This window comes from Oreochromis niloticus, linkage group LG4, assembly GCF_001858045.2.
Source record: "Oreochromis niloticus isolate F11D_XX linkage group LG4, O_niloticus_UMD_NMBU, whole genome shotgun sequence".
Lineage (NCBI taxonomy): Eukaryota > Metazoa > Chordata > Actinopteri > Cichliformes > Cichlidae > Oreochromis > Oreochromis niloticus.
The window spans coordinates 7,962,866-7,989,289 of record NC_031969.2 but is presented as its reverse complement, the minus strand read 5'-3'; the positions used below and the strand labels follow the sequence as shown (position 1 = coordinate 7,989,289).

Sequence of the window (26,424 nt, the reverse complement as noted above, 5' to 3'; positions counted from 1 at the left end):
TTGTAGTCTTTAAATGATGCGCCTACATTTAACTCAAAGAGCAGCTTGTGCTAAGGGAAAGAAGCTTTGTTTATTGTTCTCATCCCACCACAGGCCTCGCTCAGAAACACTATAAATTGGGGCTAAAGCAAATTGTTCAACACGACACCGAGAAATGGACCGAAGCTGAAAAATCAGATGACTCTCATTGCTACAGGCGCCCGAGGATCACTGACAACACTTCAGCTGAGAAAGGATTGCTGTGTGCAAAAACATGGCTGCCTGCTGGTAGTGCTTTGTTGCGATCCAACGGGATTCGGGGCTATGATTTAAATAATGAGATCGACAAAAGGGGGAGGCAAATGAGTAATCAGGAGCAAAGCAGCCGTGCAGGCAGACATCTTCCCTGCAGCACAGACGGCCATCTACGGTGGAGACGAGCTTCCTTCTCAAAAGACAAGCAGATAAATTAAATTATGATGCTGTGATAATTAAAGAGTCAGGATCACCCTTCCATTAAATGAACCTGATCAGAGCTCTGCTCCTTAGAGCGCTTGTTCCTTTAATAAGGTGTTTTTATTTAAGACAAAGGTTGCAGTTGGGTAGCCTTAAGCAATGCAGGTGTCTATCTACCTGCCTGTTACACTGCTCTGCAGCAGGGAATGAGCACCTTGAGGCTCTATGATTCATAACCTGGATGAAATTTCATCTAAACCTTATCTAAATGTGAATCGAAGAGAGTAATCACTGCAGGCAGGGTACTACACTTCAGTTTATGTGAGGGATGTGTGCGACTCCTCGGCATACTTAGTTGGTTAAATGAAAGCACAAGATCAGATAAATGTCTGATCAAACATGTTATGCAGTCACTCACCACTACTCACCGCTGCAGCTCTTACGCTCTCTGAGGGGAAGTTACAAACAAGTAAGGTGGAAGCTAACACGGACGACAGCTTGATGGTTCTGCAGTACTTTGATCCACAGAGTCAGCTGTTGTGCTTCACGCAGGCTGCGTCAGAGCAAAGTGGCATATAAGCACTCGACTAAAGCATTCTGTGCTCACGTGTGGATGTGACTGCCGGTGCTAGCTGTAAATGATTTATGCACGCTTCAAAGTGCCACACACCTCTCGTCTTGTGCTGACAATGTTTAACACGTCTGTTAGATTTCGCTCAATTCTGGCGGATTTCTGTTTTCTTACTCTCTGACTAGTTTCCTCTTGTTTAACCCTTTATCACAGAAGTATCATACAATCAAATAAATCTCATCTTTCAAGAACCATTTTAATTTTCTCTGTTGGCCAAAATGATTAAAGATTTATAGTTATATGGAGTGCACATGGGAAAATCTAGGAGGAGCTGATTTTTCTGTTCACACAGCAGCACCTTGTGAATGCTTTGTGCTACTCTGATACTCCAACAATCCTGTAAAGCTCACCTTCTCCCCAAACTGTTTTTTTCTAGCTTAAACAGAACAGCATTAGGGTCATTTATAGAGCGCCCGTAACATGGGCCAACTGCCGGAACCATGATAAATAAAGGCTGGGTTAAATGGAAACATCTCCAGTGGATGACCTGTTTAACCAGGATGCAGGGTGGATAAAAACATATCACCTCTCTAGTCTTTGAAATGTTTGACTAAAAACTGCAGTGTTTGAAGAACTGCCACGTCTTTACCATGAGTGGAACACCCACAAACAAGTCTGCCTCACATTCAATCATACTCTGTCCCTCCCTCCGATTACTAAATCCATTTAGTAATTGGCTCTGCGGCTGCTCCCTAATAAAATCATGGCAGCGGGACTCTGCTTCATGGAGTGGTTGGCCACACCCGTGGCACGAGGGAAGATTTACAGCCTGCGCTGTACGCTGTCTGTCTTCATATCGGACTGCTGAACACTGTGTGGGACGAGCTGCTGCTTACCACACAAACCAGTGTTGGACCGTTACATCAGCAGTAATTTGTTAGATCACGAGGTGGGCTGCATTCAATCCCCTCCAATAAAAATTTATCATCCCCGAGGGACCATCAGCGAGGAAAACACCATGACTAATGTGGGAACATGGGCAGCTGAGTGGGCAGCATAAAGGTGATGAAAAAAAAGAAGATCCTGATAGCTCAAAGGCTACCACATCTACTTCTCTGAGTGCATTTAGATACTTTGCGAGCACTGAATGCCCTTGATCTGTCCTCTGATTTCCAACAAGGCAATTTTTTTCCTTTTGGTTGAAGCAGAGCTCCTTCCTCCTTTCTCCACCTCTGTGCCTCTTTCTCAAACACTCATTTGCTGCATGTAGAGCCCTAACACGACATGCATCTCTGACAGCAGTGACGCGAGCTCATCAGTGACCTATGCGATCGCAAAGCATCCATTCTCCACCGCCACCATTTTTGTCTTCACGTCACTACGCCGCAGTTAGAGACGGTAGAGCAAGTGGGAGAACCCGGTTCGGCGTCACGTGACCGTGTACTACGTGTCCAGCGAGCGCACGCATACACCTCCCTTCCCCCCACCTTTATCTCCACATCATACACAGCAATATATCGGCAAATGAACACATGCTCTGCATTCTAATGACATGCTGTTTCTCCAGTGCAATCAACCGTGCACACACAAAAGGACCTATAAGGGGAATGCACAGTGTGCTGCAGTCTCCTATTGGGCGGTTTTCATGCTAGACACCAGCACTCAAGTCTCAATGCAAAACAAGGGAGAGGCAAAAAATTGGTAAATATTCATGCACACAAACTGGGACATAAGCTACTAGCACACACAGCTGCATGTGTAGATAATATAATGTTCAAAGATCCAACAGTGATTTCCACTTTCTGTGTTTTGACACAAATATTTTCCTTCATATGCTACATGCTGTATGCAATCAGCATCAAACAGCAGGTGCACATATAACACGTATACACAATTTAATGAGTGTCCAGACACAACACCTTTATGAAAAACAGAGACATGCACATACTATAAAGTGAGCAGGTAGCTATACTCATGCACATTGCAAACATGCTTAACAAGTTTAAGCTTGATGCTGGTGATGTACTGCTGACACAACAGGCTTCATCTTCATTTGACAAAGCCATCTTTCTGGTAACTTTAAGTGTGCGATTATGAGGTTAAAGAGAACGGAAAGGATGAGTTACAAGAAAGAGTCCCTGCTGTGTTTAACGTAACTCAATTTTGCAAAAAAACCCAAACCCTCCGGCTCAACAGAGAAAGAAAACATTTATAAGTGGCCTCAAATTACATAGATTGATGTCACTCTGTGAACCAGCATTTGCTGTTTGTCTGATAAGTGAAATCTGCTTTGGATGGAATTAAATCAACTGAGCCTTTAGAGTAACACTGCATAAATTGAGAGCCCCAGTGTGTGTGTGTGTGTGTGTGTGTGTGCGGCAGCAACAGGAGGAGGAGAGTGCGTCTGATGTGGCAGTTAATGTGTCTGTTGAGCTCTCCCCCACTCTGCCGATGGTAGGCCTGAATTACGGAGTGAGTGAGGTAGGAAAAGGGCAAAATCTAATTAAAGCTGAAATTTATGGCCCTGTCAAAGCACATCACATTTACTAAAGCAGACATGCACATACACACACTTAACAAAGCATGCCCACAAGGGTACAAGGGGCTGTCAGAAGAGCCAATCGTGACTAATAGTTATACTTCTCTCATGGGGATTCATGGAGATCTACTGCAGGAGGAGGCTTCTCTGGGCTACACATCCAATGCATGAGCACATGCACCAATAGCACTGAATATTGCATCTTATATGCACTTAGATGCGTATAATTACAACCTCAGCTCAGTCTTTTGAAAAAAGTGTCCACGTTACCTTCTTAGCCTATTAGCTAAAGACTTAGCTTGGCATGCTTACAAATAATAATAATAACAGAGAATGTGTTAAAATTTCAATGTAAAACATGGATATTGACATGGATTGATATGAAGACTGACACAAGTCACGCTGGATAATAAATGGATTTCACCCTGCCAGCTCCCCGGTACAAAGCCTTTGTAATGACTGATGGAGGCGATGTGGGAACAGAGCAGCCTTTAAATGTCTGAAATGGCAAATCTGGCCTCAAACTGTGACATGGTTGATGTGTGTGGAGGTGGGGCGGTTGGTTAATAATGCTGTGCTGGATTAATGTAACAATATCAACCCTCTATAATGCTAATTGTATGACACAGACTGAACAGCGGATGTCTGCACGAGCACTATGGTTGACAGGAAAGAGTGAAAGGGGTGAGTGTTTTTCCACTTCCAATCTCTAGCAGTGAGTCATTGGTAACCTTAATTTTACAAAGCAACGAATTAGCACTTAGCTGACCTGAGCGTACCTGAGATATCAGCTTAACAGATGCACCTTTTAAAATTTCTTTCAAATGGAACAGGAGGCTAATAACACCGATTAGCTAACCTGTTACCAAATTCAAGCAACTTCAATTTTAGAAAAGCGACAAAAATGATTTTAGCCATTAAATGAAATTTTAAAAAGTACAGAAGAAGCAGGATACATGCAATTGTGTTGCAAGTCTTGATAATGCATAGTTCGCCCACAGTTTGGGCACTTTACAGTGTCCCAGTTAGCAACACACAATCCCACAAAGACAATAACCTGAGAAGGATCGGGCAGTGTAAGCGAGCAAATAAGAGAATTACATGTAACGAAGGGGAAACTGTTTATGTAAAAATAAATAAATAAAAATCATCCAGCATCTAATAATCATCAGTCAGCGCCAAATAATTAATAAATGTTAAATTCATAGTTAATTCACTTTTACTATTACCAATCAATAAAATGATAATAAGTCAGTTAATCTATTTAACTAGTTTATGTAATAAGAAATGTAATTCTATATAATGTTATGTTTGGTGCCCAATAAAAAGAGGGAGCAACAAGATTCGGATTAGTTTGGGACATATAACATTGTCTGTGCTGTGTATAGATATACTCTGTGTTTGTTGTTGGTTTGTGATAAAGGTTTCATTATTCATCAGTGAGCCTGACCTCACACCCAGGACACGAAACACTAGCTGGTTAGTCAAAGCTGCTGGCGTGTTAGAGATACCCACGAGGCGTTAGTCCTGTGATCAGTGTGTCAATTTACTGTTTATTATTCATGGGGTATATAAAGTGTTACCGATTTCTAAAGTTAAGATAAAATGTAATTATTACATGTTTTAAATTGTTATGTGATGCACAACTAAAACACCTGCGAGTGAGTTTCATCTGCATAGATAAATTGCTGATTAAACACTGGTAATGAACTAACTACTGAATACAGCCCTAACCCTGATAGTGCTCATGTGTGTTTAATGGTTTTATATTTCCAAAGAGTGGAGACTGATGCACAAAGAATACCAGTGGGACGTGACGGAGCCAGTCGGTATGACAGAAATGAAATCATCAGAGCAGTTCATAAACACTGCACATGAGTATTGTGCACCGCAATATAGATTATCAAAGTGCCCTTGTGTAACTCTTTTTAATAAGATGTTTGCACATCAACCATTGCATAAAGCTGTAATCTGAGTGTAATCTCCTCAATCCAACTGTTACCCGTGGCACAGGGAGAGTGAGAGAATGGACGGGGGTGGGGGTGGGGAGGATCTAAAACATTTTGCGGGTCAGGTGGGAGAAAGTGGTTGGCAAACCAGTGTGTGCTGGGAAGGCAAACGTTAGTATAGTGAATAGTATTAATACAATCTATAACATACTGTCAGTGATTTAATAGGGAAGAGAACAGGGGAGCTAGCCACAAACAAAATCGAGCTTTCCTCGCTCATATAAGGACCATCTTCGGGAGCGGGTATAGCTTACCGTAAGGCCCTAAGGCTATTATGGCTCTGCACTTTCTCCCAGCTTTCTTGTCTTCCCTCTGCTGTCCAATCTAAAGAAAAGGCTTTAAAAAAGACTGTCTTCCATTCTGTTACAGCAGCAGATGTGTGTCTGAAGGGCATTTTTTAATGTCAGCAATTATGATATTTGACAGTGTTTAGAACTCCTTAATTTGTTATTGAAGAACCATAATAAACAGATATATCTGGATCATTCAGGTAAGGAAATCCAATGAAGTTGATTCTGTTCATCTGGATGTTGAGTTTTCAGAAAAAACAATGTCTGCTGTTGAGGAAGTCGCTTAGCTGGTCTTTAAGGAAGATACTGCCATACTGGGAAATCCACTCATTACTTTCTTGTTATTAACCTTTCTAAATATACTGTTACCACTGTCATGTTAGCACAAAGTTGCAAAAAGCAGTGGGCTAGCTTAGCCTAGCCTAAAGAATACGAGAAAGAAACAGCTAGCCCTGACCTGATCTAATGCTTTCTAAGCCCACTAAGCACTTTGTGTCAAGTTTGACTCTTTTAAGATGCTATTTTTGGACACTTGCTTTTTGGGTGGATTAAAAACATGTTATAACAAGATACTGTAATTAGTGAGCTTTAGAGGAGTTAGTGGGCAAGAATGGTTATTACCTCTAAACTGAGCTAGGCTAGCTATTTCCTTCCTTTTAATTTGGTATTATTTTCTAAAATGTCCAACTTTTAGCATCTTCCTGGGAATGCTTACATGGTTGATCTCTCAGAGGCTATTTGTTTACTCCAAATAGTGCAATCTCTTTGAGATGGTGTTTCGAACTTAACAATGAGTCTACACACAGACATACCAACAAGATGACATAACACGACAGGGAAAAAAAGAAGGCTTTGCATGAACAAAACAAACAAAGTCAAAGACGAGGCAGAAGGATCAGCTATTCAAAGAGCAGCTAGAGTCCCAAAGGCTCCTCTGCCTGATCATGATCATCGCGGCCTCAGACAAAGGCCTCCTTCAGCCTCCTCTCTTGGTCTGTTGCCAAGTCACCTCAGGATTCGGCACCATGCATACAGTGTGACTCAGGTGAGGAACACATGTTGATCTGATTTCCACATAAACATAGTGTCACAGCACACACTGCCACACAGAAAGAGCAAAAAAAAAAAAAACCCAAAAAACAAAAAACCCCCGAAAAATATCTTGTTCTTCGTTTCATCTTCCCAACGCTCATCCTCCCCTCTCTAAATCCCTCCCCAAACTTGTTTTATTAATAATGCTGTATAATGATGAAAGCCTGCAAGGCATTACTCTAAGGCTTGTTCTGACATTGCCTCGTTGCTGGCCTACTTATGCCCGGCCCCTGCGAGCCTGTATGTGGGGGACCATTGTCCCCAATTCCCCCAGGGTGCTCTTTCTTAAACAGCGCCCTCTTTGAACCTGTAGCCAAGTGAAAGCCTTTTGAACTAACTGCTTCTCACTTGGCACTGAAGAGCTTTGTAGTGCTTAACTCAGTCCCTGCAATTCTTATCAGTTTGGTCATATAGTTGCATTTGCAGCTGTTCTTGAGCAAATTTTGAAATTTCCTTTCAAAAGGAAAGAAAGAGCACTGAACATTTTTGCCTGGAGGAGTCTGCGGGTGAGTTATAGCTAGCAGCCTGTGCTATCTACAAACGCACAGAAAGTATCTTTGTGTGTGCTTGTATGTGTAAACAGATTCACACACTAGAGCACGGCTGAGGCTTCAGTCCAACACAAATGTCACACCTACCTGGTTGTCTTGGAAACGGGGGGCTTATCGGGTTTGGGTGAGGCAACAGAGCTGGGCTTGGTGGAAGTTGCAGAGGCAGGCTTGGGAGCTGGAGACAGGACAGGAGAGCAGAGGAGGGGAAAAAGGCAAGACAGCAGTGTGAAACAATAAGAACATTATTATATGCTGTAGTATAGAAGTATATAACAATATTTTCCTCAGATATAGGTCAGGCAGACATAGCTTTTATCCAGTGCGTCACAAGGATCTAGGGCAAAAACATTTATAATTTAGCAGGAGTCACTGTAGCATGTCTAATATGTGAGCTGAATTCATCTGATGAGCAGCTATATGCACATCATCCCATTACAATGAACACTCCTCATTAGAGCTTTGAAAACATTTATTGTTATGCTTTCTGTGCATGTGCACGCTCAGAATTATATTTGTCTTTTCACGCTGATCTTGATGACATTTTCACCAACCTGAGGGCTTTTTAGCAGCAGCTGCTGCAGCGGTATTGGATTTGACACCATTTGCATTTGTGGATGGTGTCTTTTTGGCTGCTGTCGTTCCGGTGGTTGACTTTGCACCGTTGGTGGCAGGAGCAGCCCCCGTGGCTTTCTTCTCAGACACTTTAGCCGATGTTTTGGAGGCTGGAGCGCCGGCAGTTCCTGTTGGTTTTTTGGACGAAGCTGAGGTCAGGGTGCTCTTTTTGTCCGCTGCAGGCGTGGTCTTCTTAGCAACACCGTTGCTCTGAGGTTTGGACACACCGTTTGCGACGCGGCTCTGCGATGTGTTGGGCCGTGAGCCGGTTGTAGCCTTGGTTTGAGTTGTGTTGCCGGGTTTCGTCTTGGTCGCGGTCTTGTTGGTACCCTTGGCTTTGGGGTCTCCCGAGGTCTTGTTGTTGGTCTTGGCAGCTGGGGTTTCCTTGGCCTGATCTCCCTGTGGTTTTTCCTGACCTCCTTCACTCCCCAGCTGCTGTGGCATCGCCTCTTCCACCCCGCTGGCTGCCTGATTGGGCTCCTGGTCCCCGGCTGGTGCGCCATCATTCACTGGATTGGATTCCAATGTTTCCATTGGCTCCAGCGCTGCCGTGGCAACCCCATCCGGCTTCATCTCCCCTCGAATGGTCGTGGTCTGACACTGCAAGGCAGGGCTGACTGGGGCAAGTTGCGTGGGACGGCCACAGGTCAGGTGCGTTCTGCAGATGTTAAGGGTTAGTCTGGAAGGAGAGAATATACAGAGAAGCTCAGTTAGTCAGCAGCAAGACCAGACATGAAAAGCAGTTCTCACTGCTATCAATAGATGGAGGCCCAGGAATGTTGGTACCCTCAGGAATCAGATAAAGGATAAGCTTATATCTTCTAAGAGCTTCAGCACCACACATTCAGAAATACTTTTACATAAGTATCTGAGAGGTGGAATAAAACTGAAAATGTGCAGAAATAGAACAGTATGTTTCATTAAAGTATATAAGAGAGGACTAAACTTATACAGGATATGAAAAACAGACAAAATTAGTACCAACTAATAGCAAAATGTGCGTGAAGTCTCAGGAGTTATAGAGGGAAGGACAGAACAACATGTTTACTGCAGAAACAACACATTCTACTAATAGCCTTCATTCATTTCAAAGCCAGCTGCACTGCAGTTGCAAATGGTCCCCTCTGTGGCACAAAAAAGCTCAGTGACACACTTGGCCAGTGTTGCTGCGATGGTTTTTTCTTACTGCTAATGACATCAAAGTCACTAGTGTGGAAGACTAGTTTTCTAGGATAGTACATTTAAGGGAGTGCAAAAAAAAAAAAAAAGAGTTTATCATGCAGATTTGCATGCATGCACACAAATGTACAAGCCACCTGTAATAAATGTTAATACAGTCAGCTTCTATAATGGATGTGAACACAGCCTGCTTCCATCTACTAGGCTAAAATGGTTATAAAAGAAAAGTAGCACGAGGTGGGAGAAAGACTTGGATGTGTTTGCTAACTGGGTCAAGGCAAGTACAATAAACCCAATAAGCCCAAAGGCAGGCGGGCAGTTTGACTGATGGTATGCAAACAGAGCAGTCAAAGACATTATTGAACATGAAACCTATGAGGCCTGAAAATGGCGAAAATCTACAATAAAATAGGTCCACATATCTAGTTTTTCCCCAGCTACTTTTGCAGGGAAGGATCAGCAGAAAAGGACAGACCTTCACAAGTTTAAGAGGAGCGGGGTGGGTTGGGAAAAGCAGGAAACTGGCCTGCTGAAGTTTACAAACAGAGCAAGGAGCCGGCTGCGAGGAAGGCTAAGCAGTGAGACAAACACTTAGCCAATACAGAGGCCGGCCCAGAGGAAGAGGCTTGGCCTGTGGAGCATGGGAACAGAAAGAGAAGGTGGGAGAGAGAAAGGGAGAAAAGAGACGGGGAGAAAAGAAAAAAAACCAAGACAAAATGAGATCACTATTGGCTTATGTTTGCTGGTATGACGTTAGGACCCAGACATCAGTAGTCATCCCAGTTTCCACTGATCTAAACTTGTATGCGCACACTCACTCTCCTATTTCGAGACGAGAGGACAGACTTCATCTTTATGCCGATGGCTTCCTGGAAACAATTCCCGCACTCACTTCATCTTTCCTTCCCTCATCTTCGGTCATCCACTACTCATCCCCTAAACTCAATCTCAAATGTCAAAAGGCCTTCTTTCTTTCTCTATTGATCCTTGCTTTCTTCCAACCATACCCCCCACCCACCCACTCCCCTTCAATTTCCTTCCTCCCCCCAACTGCTCCCTCCATCCCCTCTGTTCTCTGTTTGACTTTGCACAGATGGCCGGAGCAGCTGAGCAAGGCCAGAGGGGGAAGGAGAAAAGGATCCATGTATCCCAAACAACACATAAGAACAGATACACACAGCTAGTGCAACAGGCCACTGCTCAAAACAAGCAAACAGGCTGAGAGGGAGCTGACGGGTAGCTGCTGGGAGGGACTCATGGTCACAGGAAGGTTTTTAAATGCCACAAAATGTGGGTGGTTGGTCACAGATTTTACCAGAAGCGCAGGGTGGCTGATGAACAGGGAACGGAGCAAGGTTTGAAGCAAAAGATGTGGGTTTGGTTTCAGAACAACTTGCTGTTCGTCCTGTCTTTTGTTAATCATCCGCACTTGTCTTGTTCAACATTTTAGGAAAAACCCTAATCATCTTTTTTGCCTAGCATTAGATTTTAGGGATGATTCATATAAGTGGATGTGGATGTGCAGTATTCATCAAGCTCATCAATAGCATTCAGGAGCACCTGCTCACTGTAATAATCAGTTATCAGTTAGTTTAGCAATGCTACTTGGTGTTCTCTGTATTATGTGGCGGTAAACGCCAGGCCAGGAGTTTTTAGTTTTTTGTGAAAAGCTGACATAGCAGACTGACTGCAAGATCCAGCTAGATAGTCACCATTGAGACAGGAAAAAAAGTAATGCTACAACGGCAGTTGGGGGGCCAAGCCATGAACAACATATTTGCAAACATGTGCAATAAACTTGTTGATCTTGTTGCCTCTGAAATGGTTGCTTTGAGGACGGGGACCAGGCCTGTAACCACTCATAGTCGGCTTCCATCTTCAAAGTGACTTTGGTACGTCAAGATGGCAATAAGACAACAAAAAGACAGAAAAGTCAGTCTGCTATCAGTTTACAATTGAACGGAGTCAAGTGGACACAATCTGTTTGCAATAATATGATGATAACTGTGTTAAATCAGCAAAAATTGCAAATCCTTTCCCATCTGCATACACAATCTTTCTCATTTAAAACCTTTATTCAGACTCCAGCAAGAACTCCATAGATTTGAAACAGAAATCCCATCACAAATAGTGACAGTTTCTGCATAAAGATATATGTGCTTGGCAACCTTGCTTTATAGTCAGTGTACAACACAACAAGTTGGCAACCAGTTTCCAGGCTTGAGCCTCTCAAGTTCCGCTCATAGCCACTGACTGTGCTAAAACAGACTGCAATATGTTGTTAATATGTCTGTGTTTATAATTAAGAGTCGGGTGACCGGTGGAATTTCCTTACAACCAAAAGTGATGTTAGGGGCGTCGAACCGTAATCTTCTGGGCACCTAGTAAGTCACTACAACCACTTGCAATCGGTTGCTGAAGGTAGAAACCATTGCATTGAAATGGTCCCATCCTGTTTTTAATCTAATATGACTGAGCCATACATAGTAAAGTAGTTCAACTGATAACATCTATTTCTTTGAAGAAACAACCGTTATTTATTCTAAACCCTGCTCCACCAGGTGAAACGTGTTCTATAGCACCATAATGTGTGGGGCTAAGAGTAGCAAGACAATACACTTTGCACTGAACACTTCCACATTTTGTTCAACAACAACAAAACAAAACCTCATTCAAGTTGTCCCACTTCTAACCTTGGCCAGTTCCTTTGTTAACAGAAAGCCATGTGATCAGCTTTGTATATCTAGAGTTTCATTACCCAAACTTCAAGGCTTCATTTCAGAGTTAAGTCCATGAGTAAGTACAGAGCTAAAGTAGTCACAGCTACACAGCTTATATCTGGCAAAACAGCCTGATATATCAAAGACAAGTGAATGTTTAAGTCTTCAGGTAACGACATCAGGTTCTTTATTAAATTGTTATATGAGAGCAGTTATTTCAGACCTCATTTTTTCCCCATTTAAGATTTTGGGTGACCTACAACATGAGATACTACACCAAGGATCAGAAAGAAAACACTCCCTAGTAACAATTTTAGTAACAACGTAACAAAATATTTGTTAAAAAAAAAGCGTAAAAGACAAAAGCCTGTGTATAAAAAAATCAATTCAATTCAGACAGAGTTCTAGTCAGTCGCCTCAAGGTGATTTATATGGGAAGTTAGAGATCTTAAATAATACAGAAAAAATCCCAACAAACAGATGACCTGCTATGAGCAAGCACTTGGCGAAAGTGGGAAGGAAAAACTCCCTTTTAACAGGAAGAAACCTCCAACAGAACCAGACTCAAGAAGTGTTACGATGCTTGACCACTTGGGTTAAGGTGAAGGAGAAATTACCCCAAGAGTGCAAATCAGCAAGAAACATCCAATCATAAGCTTAAAATGAGATCCAGACCGATACATCTTTAGGCAAATATCAGCCTACTAAAAGATACTGATATCAGAATTTTTCACCTAAAAAATTGGTGAAGATATTTTCTCCAAAACATAGCGAGGCTCTGCTTAAAATTCTCGCTCTTGGCCCACTAATGACAGATGAGAAATATATAAAACATAAAGGGACAGAAGAAATATACTGTAAAAACAATAAGCCACAATACAGGATCTGCACACTCTAATCCCTTTAGCATTTTATTCAAACTCACCACACTCGTACTCCTTAATCTTTAATACAAATCTGGAATAGCTATTAACACTGTGACCTAACGTGACACCAAAGTGAACCAGGAAATAAGACTGTATCTAATCACTACTCCCTCCTCCTCTCTGTTTCTCAGACTCTGGTGTGCAGTTTATGTTTGGCTGCCGCTCTTCCCACAGCAGACTACAGCATCTGGCCATGATCTTCGATTCACTGCTCCTCTCCAAATTGTGTGTGCGTGTGTTAGAGAGGGAGATAAATCCTGAGTGCATGTTCACAGCCACAGGAACATTTCTCTTTCTCCTGCAAGTTTCCAGATAGCTGTGAGATTGTACTTGTTCCTGGCTCTTTGGCTCATACACTCTCCCTGCGTCATCAGGACCATCAGTCAATGGTAGGCATAAACAGGCTGGAAACCAACACAAGAATGTATGTTTTTTTCCCCCCATTCGCTCTCAGAGAAACTGACGGAGTGAGGCATCCAGGCCACATTAATACACTATCGTGATTCCAGAAGCTAAATAAACAGAACTGAAGTTTAAGAGTTCATATTTAGTTTGCTGCCAAAATGAAATTGCCTCCTGGACCTTTAATACTCCAGTATCCTGTTAGTGTTTTGCTTTTTATTTGACCTGTCTTTTCATCAGCCTTTTCTTGCCAAGTTCCTCCTCCTTAAACTCCTTGGTTTCAGTTTTTTCGGTTGTTTTTGGACTATTAAAAGAAATATGAACTCATTTATAAACTATAGTGTGCACTTTCCCATATTTAAGCCCTTGGGCTTAAACATTTCTGCTATACAGTCCTCCTCAATGTGTTCCAACAGCTTTACTATCCTAAATTTCAACCTTAATTAATGTGTCTCTCCCAACTGAAACATCTTCATTGCACTAATGCTATTACAGGTTTTCATTAAGCCTAATTCAATTAAAAGGAGTTATAATTTTCCAAGAGAGTGACATGTTGCTGTGGGGGCAACATTTTAAAGGCTAAGCGTGATAAATGAGCCTTTTCAGACCTTGTAAAATAATGTTACAAAAAACTGGACATCTGTTTTCTACAAGCTGGGTATAATAGTTGATTTCCATTCGGTGTGGTCCTTTTTTTATTTATCTACGGAGGATCTTATTGAGAATGCCTCCTTTCCAACTTCATGCTTTACATGTCCTCCGATGACACACATTGGTACAGCTGTGAGGCATAATTCTGGCATTCTCCAAGCAGCCTTACTAAAGCAACTAGGAATTAATTTTTTTGTTTCACTGGCACTTTAACTATAGCAGCTGGAGATGGTTTTACATTCAGAGAGCTACAATGAGATTACAATAATCTCTCTTACATTATATAATGACGGACTTGCTTTTTCCTCCTCATGCAAACAGTGTAAGTCTTAAACCTATATCTTCTATGTTGAGTTTATCAGGTAGAGCGTTCCCTAGGTGTAACTGCCCCTAACACTTGTGCTGCTTTGCCAAGAACCCACACCGTCTGTGAAATCTTACATAATACACAAGCAGGCATTTTTATCCCACATGGGACAGAATGTATTCAATGACCTGAGATGTAATGTCTTTAGATTTGAGACAGATGGCTTTGTCAGCTCCATTTCAAAAATGTTTCACATTAGGCACAGTGCACTGTGTGAAATGTTTACACCATAAAACGGTTAAATCTGAGGAGACTTTCTGGTCAAACTACCTCAGAAGAAGCAGCTGCACATTATCAGCTGTCCTGACCTTCCGTGGCCTGAGCAGCACACGAGTGCGGGCGAGGGATCTGCTGCAGAAGAGTTCACAAAGAATGGGTTAGATCGGCTGCTGGCTCTGTCTAACTTTGTTTACATAAAAGGTTAATTTTTCTTATTTACCTAAATAAGGCATCCGTTACAATTTATAGTAATATATACCCAAAGGAGATTTTGTTAGGTACACCTGTTCAGCTGCTGAGTAATCCAATCACACTGCAGCAACTAGCCGGCAGTTCTTTGGGTAAAAATGCCTTGTTGATGTCAGAGGTCAGAGGAGAATGGACAGACTGATTTGAACTGACAGGAAGGCAGCAATAACTTAAATAACCACTTGTTACAAACAAGGTATGCAGAAGAGCATCCCTGAACACATCGAACTTTGAAGCAGATGGGCTACAGCAGCAGAAGACCACACGGGTTAGCGTATAACAGATTTAAACCAACAAATGCTCAAATATAAAGACTAAACAAGGATGAGTCTTTTTAAGGGGTTAATTTAGCTTGGCTTGTTGCACTTGTGACCCTTTTTCTCATCAGTGCTGAAACAACAGCTCCTCCGAAGAAACAAATATGCAGTGAAGCAGGGATGTTAAATCCATTTTACACGGTGGGCCACATACTGGCTGAACTCCCCTTTCTGTCAGTGTAAAGAAATCTAACTGCACATTTAGCTGAGATGTCTTAATGTAAGAAAAAGATGTCATCTCAACAGTGTTTCTTAGTTTCTCGACATGAAAAGAAACAGTGCTGCTATAAATGAAAGAAACGGGACTTTAACTGTGAGAAATGAATGTGTAAAATTACAGAACAGGATAAAGAGAAAGCTGAAAATGCCCTTTTACAGTTAACCAAAAAAGGTTAAGTTAATAGCAGCAGACAGAGGATGAAGATACATCTCCACCCTCTATGTCTGAGTGATTATCTCACAGCAAACATTAAATGTCCACCCTCTGTGTTTTCAGCATTGTTGACTTTGTAAAAATGTGTTTGTCGGCCTCTGCAGTGGGTCATATGCTCGCAGCGTCCAAGCGGCGTCCTACACCGAATTCCCTGCAAGCCTCAATGATGAGCTGCGCGGTAACTGAGAACAAAAGAAACCCACACAAATACAAAGACAAATGCACTGGTTCAAGCGTGGAATCAGCAAAGACCAAAAATGGACTCCTTTTTTTCCCTCCCTCCCATCGTCACCCTCACACACACACAGCTCACATTCTTTGTGTGATAACCATTCACTGGACGAGAGGCGGGGTCCACCCTGGCAGTCCATCACATACAGGCGGTGTGATAACCCCTGCGTCACATTCATGGCCATGTTTAAAGTTCAGCTACTACAGTCCAAAATCCCTCATGCGGTTTTCTGTGTACTGCTAGTGTGTATATATAAACACAGAACGTTGCCAACACTGTTATCAGCTGGTGTTTTTGAAGCTGATCTCATTTATGGGATCAGCCTCTTGAAAGTTTGCCTTCATGCAAACTGTGATATTGTTTATGTTGTTTTTTGGGGGGGGTTTATTACAGCTCTGCAAGGTGAGAGCATCCTCCTAGGCATCATCCCTTCCTAATTCCCACACTGGGACATAAACAAAACGTGTGTGTGAGGGTGTGTGTATATGTGTGTGTTCTCACTTGTGCGTGTATCCCAGCCACGCTACAGTGTTTAGGCCAAAGCTGTCAGTAACTGGAAGGCATCCAACTCTGCTGAGGGATCGAAGTTTTTCTGACTGTCTAGACACAAAAATGGCATTTGTGAATAATCAGGTCATCAGCATAGTTAAACCGAAACCCGGTATTTCAACCCCACCCCCATCTTTGTGTTTTTTTTCCATCGACTACGATCTACTACAGTGTGTTTGTGTGTATATCAGCTGTGCTTATTGGGAACACAGTAGTTTACATTTAAAGACTGAAGAGGGAAAGAGAGATGTTCTTAATTACAGCACGGTTGCTTTGATTCATTATGCAGATTAATATTAATAAGATGCAGTGTCGCTTATTAAGCTAAATGATAAGCGAATGTCAACTGTGCTCCAGGACTGTGGTCTGCCTTCATGCCTAATTGCAGACTTTTGGACTATCCTACACAAAAAGCCTAAAATCAAAGTGTGACACCCCCACCCCCACCCACCTCCTTCCCCATCCCACCTTTACCAAAGCCGACCAACTGCCCAAGAGCGTGTATGAGTAGCTGTGGTGGAAAGACAAGTCTGCTTTCACAGTGCACAACTGTGTACACACACACATGCATTCTGTGAGCCTTCTTCTCTCCTCGGGGTGTACTCTAAATAGTAGTCAAAGGGAGGGATTGTGGGGGAAGGAAGCAGTGATGGTGATGAGCGCAGTGGGGGTGGGGTAGGGGAGACACAAGAAAAGATGCAAAAAAAAAAAAAAAAAAAAAAAAAGGAAAAAGAAAAAGCGAGCTTGTGTGGATGATGTAGCACGCTGCTAATGCTGACACGCACTTGCCCGAGCTTGATCGAATCATTCGAGGCATAACTAATGTCTCTTTAAGAGGATAGATGGTTCAAGCTGTAGTCTATGTGATTAATCAGTCTTTTAATTTATTTAATTTTTAGCATTTACTTTCTCTATGAAGATGAATATAATTTCAGTATCTTTGCTTTATGCCACTTACTTAACTTTATGTTTAGAACAGCCTAAAGAGCGGTAAGAGAACCATTAGTCAAAGATTTGGAGGAAGAAGAAAACAATCAATGAAATCTGCAGTTTTTATGTTTAGTAACTATTAAATTATTGTGAATTATGGTCTCAGCATTAACCAAAATAATCTTCAATGAGATTTTGGTGGCATAGCAAAGCAGCTCTGGTGAGCAGTGAGAGGACGGGATGTTGGTGGGTCAGGGTTACTTTTTAATGAGCATGCGGTGGCCTTTGACCCTGGATTTGACCTGCTTTTATCTCCATAAACTGCAAACACAAGATAAAGGAGAGTGCTGTGTGCTCTTTAACGCCCCTCCTGCCTCTGCCTACTGCAGATTTACTGTTGAATTTATAAAATCAAGTAAATTCATATTCATATTTTCAATAATGGCACACAGTTTTGCTGTCAATCTAACGTTGTCTTCTGTTCTGCATTTCACATTCAATGGCACAAAAGCTCCAAACTTCTGTCTTCAAAGCGCGCAACTCTGCAGAGCTGCTTGAATAATTTACGGCTAACTTGCCTGCAGCCTCACTGCTCATGGGTGAGTGGGCTGATGCAGACTTGACGTGGCTTTACTTGTGACTGTGACCAGAAATTATCGAATGAGGTTGACCGTAGGCATGAAATTATGATTACGTATAACTCCTGCTCTCTGAAAAAAAAAAGGAGGGGGGAGAATGACACATTCAAGATGCCACACGCTGGCCCGGTGCCTCAGATTGTCCATTCAACCTACTCTAGATTACAACAAGTAGCCTCAGTCAGCTCTCCATCCCCAATCAGGAACACTGGGCTCCATTTACTGGATTCATCTTTGAAATGGATATTTGCATGATCCTCCATCCAACCCATAAATGTCTTTTTAGCTTTTCCAAACCTTTTTAGAAAACATTTTTTTACCATTAAAAGTTATAGTGGTTCAAGAGACTTAGATTGTGTCTGTGGTAGAGGGTAGATCTAAACTACAAATATGGAAAAAACAAATCTACAATAATCAGCTGCCTCTCCAGTAAGCCTCTGATCCTGCAGGTGTACCACAGTCCAGGACTGCAGCTGGCGACAGCGGTCTTTGTTTTGCTCTGCAGTCTTGGTAAGCACAGTGTTGGGGCACGTAAACAAGTTCTCCACCTGCTGCAGGTTCTCTAATGGAGTGGCCTCTAAGCTCTTGAGGACTACCACTGCCACCTGCGGCCCAGAACAATGCACTTGGAATCTGACCAGGGGAGACTATCTGGAGCGGCGCCTTGAATGACACAGAGGATCGCCACAACAGAGACTGCTCAGCCAAGAGGGGATAACTACTGGTTAGAAGCGACTGAACATTCAAAACAAGAGCAAAGCCATTCTTTTGCTTGCAAGAAAAATGCTAAAATGAATCTGCAAATATATCTGGACTTCTATGTGTGGGTAACACTGGTATATGTTTCTTTGTTGAAAAAAATAATAATAATGAAAAATAAGAAGCAGAAGAACTCATTTATTAGTGGGATACAAATCACACCAGTCTTTATTTGAGTCCAAAGAAGACAGGGCTTCAATTGTGTACAAATAAAGCCCTGATACAGAATGTGGGTTTAAGATAAGGAAAAGAGCAAATACATAGCAATGGCGCTGTGAGGCTGGCAGTGATGCACATCAGAGACATCTGACTGCTGAATGTTTCATCAACTCTCAGCCACATCTTGGCAGAGTACTAACAACAGCAGCATCAGTCACCGATCTAGAGCCAGAGATGAGATATTTCCTTAATTATACACTAACAGGTACTCTACAGTATCCTTTATGACTATAACTCAGTTGGCACAAGGAAGTTAAAGTTTATATCACTTCATCGCTGCAGCCACAGACTCACGCCAGTGCCGCTTAGTGGGCTGGTTTCGTTGCATGTGACTGCCTCTTCCGCAGCTCCAGCACTCAACATAATGGCTGGCAGCTCATCCATGAGATAAGAGACTGATTAATACCAAACAAATCCCCATGCACATGATGAGGATGTGCATAAGGATGAAGGAAATAAACTGATAGGTATGCGATGTAGTGGCTGCATGACACGCCGATAAATCCAGCTAGATGGCTGTGAGTGGCGCCGCTACCTTAATGCTAATCGCAGCTTTCATTTTTTCCACCCCTCAAACACCCCCAACATGAGGTCAGGAAAACCGCCTCTGTCCCACACACAAATAAAGTGCAAACAAAGCCTGCCGCTCTCCATGGCATTCCCCACAGACTGTGGGAGGGATGAGTGAGCAGGGAGAGAGACAGAGTGAGGAGACAGCCAAAAGGGAGGAGGGAGACAGAGTGAGCGTCCAAAAAAGTCTTTTGCAAAGTGAGAAATCTGGCTGATAATGCAACTTTGTTTCTTTTTTAACTTCTCTCTTCTTTTAACATTTTTTGTATTCCCAAAACTCCAAAACTAGATCAGATTATATGTGTTTTGATTGTGAAAGTCCAGCTGGTTGTGGACATTACAGGCTCTGTAACCCTTTAATCTATTTACCAACCTGTCACAGAACAAATGTATATCCTTTGCTGTCAGTGGTAAGTGCTTCAAATTTGACCCACTTAACATCTCCAATATTTTGTTCTTCTGTATCTGCTACAAGTTGTTAACTTTCATTAGCATTTCATGGCAGGACTCGTACTCTTTTCCTGTGTGCACACAAGATACAAGATAGCACTATTATGCATTTTCCTTTTGATCTAAGAGTCGTGTACTCTACTACCTTAAGTCTAATTTATGTTGTAGCCTGGCATCTTTACGTTCCACTTTCCTTTGATGATGTTTACACCCTTGCTAGGCATTAAAATATCTAGCATTTTTCTCCCAGACATCACATGGAAAATGTACCCAAATGGATGGAAATACAATTAAAAGAGAAATACTTTAAGGACGTGGATGCCATCAGTTCTCCAGACCTACCTGTTATAGACGGCACGACCAAAGCAAACCTAAACACCTGTCTCCTTCTTTGCTGCTTGTCAAGTGAACTCCTTAATGGTGTATAGTACAGTCATTCCTACCGAAAGATTTCCAGTTGTTCCCTGGGCTGCTCAGTAAGACAAACTGAGGCATAAGAAATACTCTGCAAGTCTTTTTTCTACTTTTCTTGGCTGAGAGGGAGCAGCAGATTGTGTGACAGTCACCTGGATCACAGAAACATGTGATCAGAAAGGCTGGCACTAATCCTTAGGACTCTTCAGGGGCACTAAGATTTTACAATGTCATCAAGTGAGCAACCGAATTAAGAGTTTACAAGCCTATAAAAATATTTTGTTAATGATGTAAATGCGATAAAAAAAACCCATAATAACAACTACTGAAAAATTTTAAAGCAAAGGGTCAAGAATAATAATGCACCCAATATGTCCATGATGCATAGTATAACCCCCCACCCCCACACACACACCAAAGAAAAGAGATAAAACATATACACAGTATGCAAGCACTTGAAGCCTTTGGTTCTCATAGTGTGGTACAGGGAAACTCAGCACCCTGGGGACAGGAAGATTAACACATGACAGAGCTCATTAACCCTGGACAAAGAGAGATGCTAATCTTGAACAGTTAGCTTCAACTGTCCACAAACTGTCCACAGAAACAGAGAGAGGGGCAAGGAAGGCAGGAAAGAAAGAACAAGGAAGGAATATGAAGCAGTTAAAGGGGCCTTAGTATGTCCCAGAAAGTAGACAATACTGTGTGGAGCCAGGGCTGGAGGGGCAATCAGCCCCACAACAATAAGGGTGGAGACAGATCCCAACTACAAACAACGGCCCCAATGGTGAAGGCCCTACTACAGTCTGGCTGAGCTCCACCGCCTGCAGGGGCAACCAGCAGGGCAGCGCAGAGCTCCACTGTGTGGATATCGATCGCACAGGAGAAAGTGGGAAGCCAAGCAGGCAACTCCACAGATGGCCAGGGCAGTGAAGGAGACAGAAACAGACAGAGGAAGTGCATTAGTGAGGCAGGTTCCTCTGATGCTGTTAGCTCTTCCCTCTGGGAGATAAGAGAGATGTTGATGACATGGTTTTAGAGAGAGGACAGCTTTAAAAAAAAAAAAAAAAAAAAAGGAGGGGGGAGGGGAAAATAATGACAGAGAAAGACACAGAGAGAGACGGGGGACCTAACAGAGAATCTAAAGCTAATTTGTAACTTGAAGAGCTGCTGGATCATCTCCATAATGGGCCGTCTGCCCACAAACAAGCTCCTCTCAGGGGGTAAATGAGATCAGGCCAGCCCAGGACCAGCTGGTGGCTTGGATCAATGACACCAGATAGAGCAGATACAGAGACAGGGGAAGAGACCAGAACCGAGGCATCTGGACAGAAGGGCAGAAACGCTGCCCAAGAGGCTCCGGTGCTCTCTTGAGATTTACAGAGGGGGGACACGGACTTCCGCACGCAATGTACAACCGGAACGTCTCTGTCCTTAAGAGGATTATGCCGTCACGTTTTAAGTGGAACGTGGCACGTTCCAGATGGAATCTGATCTCTTGCAGGATGGCAGACAGGTTGCATGGTCAGGCTGATCGGCACCTACTAAAAGACATCCTCCTGAGAAGCACACATCTGGCCTTAAAACGGCACATCTGTCCAGGACAGAGACACTTATTTAGCAATTCATAGGAAGTTGGTGATTTATGTTAGAGCAAAGAATGAAAAAGGCAAAGCAAGATTTATGTCAACAGGGTAAACTGTTATGACTGAGAAATAAATTGGCTGTTACAGCTGCTTATGGTAAGCACCAGTGTCAGGCACAAATGCCTATCATTCCTGTTGAGCCTGTGGTGAGGGTAGGCTGGGTAGACACTAATATAATCTTGACCAGTTTAGCCACAAACACACGGCAATGGCGATGTATGGACGGCGTCACTGACTCCATTATCTCAGAGCCAAATTTGTTAGAGGAGATTGAAGCAACCATCAGTCTGGACCAATTTTTCAACTATATCGAAGACCAGATTGCACCAAAACGCAAAAAAAAAAAAAAAATCAAGGCGCCACAAACACAATGTGCCATGACAAATCTGGTCTTGAAGCCTAGCAACAGGGCTGTGAACCATGTCCATTATCCAGCCTCCCACCAGAGGAATTCAGAGAGCCCAAACACAGCAAATTACTGCAGCTGCTGGCAAATACAGACTCAAAACCGCGTCGCCAGTTGCCAACTGCATGCCCTGACAACTGCGACGCCACCAACCGAGGCTGCTATCAAGGCTAGAGCGGCCAGACGACAGCAAAGTTTATCTCTTCTTTGTCCTCACTGTGAAAATTCAATGCGGTGCCCGCGGCGGTTTCCTCAAACCTCAATCAGTCAGCAAACAAAAGGAAATGCAGCCAAACATACTGTTTCTGTTGGTGTTTTGATAATCTCCAAACAAGAAGCTATTGTGCAGCTGTTGCCATGGATTAAAAGAGAGCTGTGGGGCGATAGTGGTAATTTCTAATGAGGCCATAAAGTGCAAGGGCCACGGGTTCAGGCCGAAAAAAGCTCGATGACCAGAGGGCCAGTTTTGTCCTTGTCACTGCTGAGAAGTTCAGAACTGGGGGGGTGTCATTCTGAGTCACAAACCCACCAACACCAGGGCTTTGACTAAGGGCGAGCTGACACACAGGTCTATTAATGCAACAACCATTTCCCCCTCTCAAGACCGAGGCATGGGTCGAAAGGCCAGCTTAGGGCAAAATAGGTCATTAGAATTTAAATTGCCTTGAAACAAATGCTTATGAAAGAGCTTTTCTTTGAAAAAACTAAAACAGGTATGCATCTTCCCTATGTTAATACTGTCCATATGTATATAGCACTGCAGAACTGTACCCCCCCCCCAACATGTTTACACTGAGTAGGAGATGCTCTGTATCTCATTGTACAGCTGTATAATGACAATAAAGACATTCTATTCTATTCTATTCTATATTTCAGATATTTTAGGTATGTTTTGCACAGACAAACGCAGGGGGAGAGACACAATTACTGCACAGTTTCTCTCAGTGAATCTACAAGACCTAAGCAAGCATTTATAACATCCTTTTATTAAAGATATGAGCTACAACCATTGAGTTAGATAATTAATCTCGTTACCACATGGTTCCTGTTAACGGGGCTCTAGTATAAGTATGCTCATTCACAGTTCAAATTTATTTTGTTTTATTTATTTTATTTATTTTGTTCATCCACTGTCTGAAAAAAGCTCTTTTAGCCATCTTACCACTATCTTAAACGCAGATGTCTTTTGATTGGCTGCACCTAGCAAAACATAAGATGGGCGGGGTTTATTTGCCTGAGCATGACCATATTAGGACTATCTGCTCTCACTGACATCATACAAAGTCCAGAGTAGAAAAAAACAGTTTGAGACCTTGTGATTAGTTTTACATATGGTGATTTTATCATTTAAAACTTTGTGTTTTAAATGGAAGTTGTCAGGTTTACTTTAAAGTGATTAAGTAGAAATCTGAAGCAACTCTTCATTTCATTTAGTGGACACATAGTAGTAGTAGCTGTGCGGGCTATGGGAGACTATTTGAGACAGCGGCGCTTAGTCCTCGTGGACCGCTAACACTGTAGACACCCACACCCTTGATTCCAACTCCAAAAGCAGACAAACGACAGAGGGATAAATGTTAATTTTCTAAAAAATGCGATACAAACAAAGACAGAGAAGATACAACTAGAAAGAAAGTAGATAACTCCATCAGATTTTTCCTAATTACAATGATCCGCTTCATTGTTTAGCTTCTGACAAATCCCCTCCACACACACAGACACACACACACAAACACAATATGGCAATAATCTCCACCCTCCAAGTAATAATCTTTCTGAAACATCTTAAATAACTTCATAAAGCTGAGTGTGGTTTTCAATGGCAGATAAATTTAATTTCACATGATTGCATTAGGCTGCATGTCTGTCCTCCATTTGCCTGCCTCATCCCACTGACTCCATGAGTCAGCCATTCTCTCATCCACGCACCAGAGAGAGAGCGGGGGGGGGGGGGGGGCAGACTCACGGAAGGCTTAGCCCACCCCCTGACTTAAGAGTCCTGGAGGGTCTCCAAACCCCAAGCCTGAAAAGTGTCCGTATTAGTTGCCCTGGGATGGCGTTTCCTCACGGTCGATCGCTGCTCATTATTTGACCAAGCCGTGCCCACCGAGACCACAGAGCTCGAGACAATTTATGTCCCTTGTCTGAGCCACCTCTGGGGGAAAAGAATACAGTTGCAGGCTGAGGATAAAGATTTTTAATGCTTGCATGTTTGCAGTTTATTAAACGCTCTTGGCCAGGCTTTGGGAACTGTCAGTGTTTTCTCCTCCCTATTGTTCAGCAGAGAGGGAGCGTAATCTGTCTTGCTGCACTCACTCACCCAAAAGAAAAAAAAAAAAGAAAAAAAAAAAGAAGTCAGCGAGGGAGCCCCTCCAGCCTTATGCCACAATAGCTGATCACTTTTTGGAGACGAGGTGGTGGTGATGGTGGGGGAGTGACATTAATCACCTCTGATTACATGCCAGCATGAGACTGTGCACAAACTCTTTCTGAGATTTACACTCTCCCTGCAGGATCTGCGCAGAGATTTGCTTTAACATGCTCCAAATACGCCCAAAGTTGGTCTGTTGAGTTAAAACAAAGCTGCAAATTTATTAGCACGATATCTGCCAGCTCCTTTCCCCCCACTGAGACGGCTGAAACATTGCTCAGCAACTCACACTAGTTGGCTCATCACAGAACAATGGGCAACCGCGATGGAGGATGGAGAAGGAAGGGGAGGTCAGAAGAAGGGAAAGTTTAGAGGTTAAAAAGGCGGATAATACAGTCACACAGCGAGAGGAAACACTCTGAAAATAAACAAGAGCGTGGATTTAAAGGCATTTAGCTGTTTTTCTTGTTTTTTTAGCTTTGGTCTAACAGGTCCTATGAGCACTTCAAGCTACCATGCAGCCTGCCACCGCCCCATCAAGCCCCTTTGCACGGGAATCAAAGTGACTGAAACGGAGCGGCTCGCCCTCAAAAATGATGAAGTAACACTAAAACAAACCCGTTTGTACATTTCCGACGCAAATATCCAGTCACACAAAGAGCGAGCCGGATTCCACTGCGCTGCTTAGCGTTAATGTGAAAACACGAGTAATAACATAGTAAGCAGAGCAGACACTCCGTAACGGACGGCAGACATTCATTTTAAACTGTGGTTTTAATTAGCTAAACATGACTTATTAACTGACAATAGCATGCTAGCTAAAGCTAAAGAAATCTCGACCTTACCGGTTAGTGCAGCGACGAGCTAGCAAAATCCTCTCCAGCTACGCCCAAGTGTTAGCCGGTACACCCAGACTGGATCCTCGAGTCCGGCAAAAAAAACGACAGAAAGTGAGGATGGGAATTAAAAACGAAACCGGGAATGAGGGGCGGAAAATCGCGGGAGAGCTGAGCAAATGGAGCCGAGACGTCAGACAAAAAAACTTCTAGGTCTCAAGCGCCGTTTTTCACAAGTGATGCGCGTTCCCTGAAAGGAAGAAAGGAGGAGAATGAGGCTTTGCTCCTCTCTCACACACACACGATAGTAGACCGGTGAACGGATGGATGGACAGGCTGAGGAGAGGGCTGACGCCGCCTTCAGGTGCCCCTGGAAAAAGTGGGAATTGTGATAGGTTTCAGTATGAAAGAATAACTAAATCTGTTGACGTATCTAGAGCAATTAGTAATATTTGACTGATACTGATAACGTGAAGGGATCGTTGGATTTTTGTTTCGTTTTTTGCCGTTTTACCCTCAGTTAATGCTACTTAATAAAATGAATACCATTTACATGTCTCGAAGGACAATAAACTACATAAAGCTTCAGTATGCAGCAGGTTAGCAGGTAGTCCATTTTTCACGATGGGTAACAAAATCCACAAGCATCACCAAATAAATAAATAATAATAATAAACACGTATTATTATTATTATCACTATTATTATTATTATTATTATTATTATTTTAAAATTTCAAGATAATCCTAGGACATTATCAAACCATAGATTCAGCCCAAGTGAGCTAGTTTATGTTATTTTACTTGTTATGCGCATTTTTAACTCCATGTTTTTATTCTTTGA

At 42.7% G+C, this 26,424-nt stretch overlaps 1 protein-coding gene across 1 annotated transcript in view; it reads right to left on the bottom strand.

Annotated features, from left to right (window-relative positions):
• prr36b (proline rich 36b) overlaps positions 1-25,616 on the bottom strand; it is a 34,529-nt gene extending 8,913 nt beyond the window's left edge. Inside the window, exons 1-5 of the mRNA XM_025906748.1 lie at positions 25,592-25,616; positions 16,296-16,394; positions 14,615-14,695; positions 8,039-8,778; positions 7,575-7,662 (exon numbers count right to left, since the gene is read on the bottom strand). Coding sequence (XP_025762533.1) covers positions 7,575-7,662; positions 8,039-8,672 — 722 coding nt within the window. The 5' untranslated portion in view covers positions 8,673-8,778; positions 14,615-14,695; positions 16,296-16,394; positions 25,592-25,616. The remainder of the gene's footprint in view (positions 1-7,574; positions 7,663-8,038; positions 8,779-14,614; positions 14,696-16,295; positions 16,395-25,591) is intronic.
• Between the last annotated feature and the right edge of the window lie 808 nt (positions 25,617-26,424).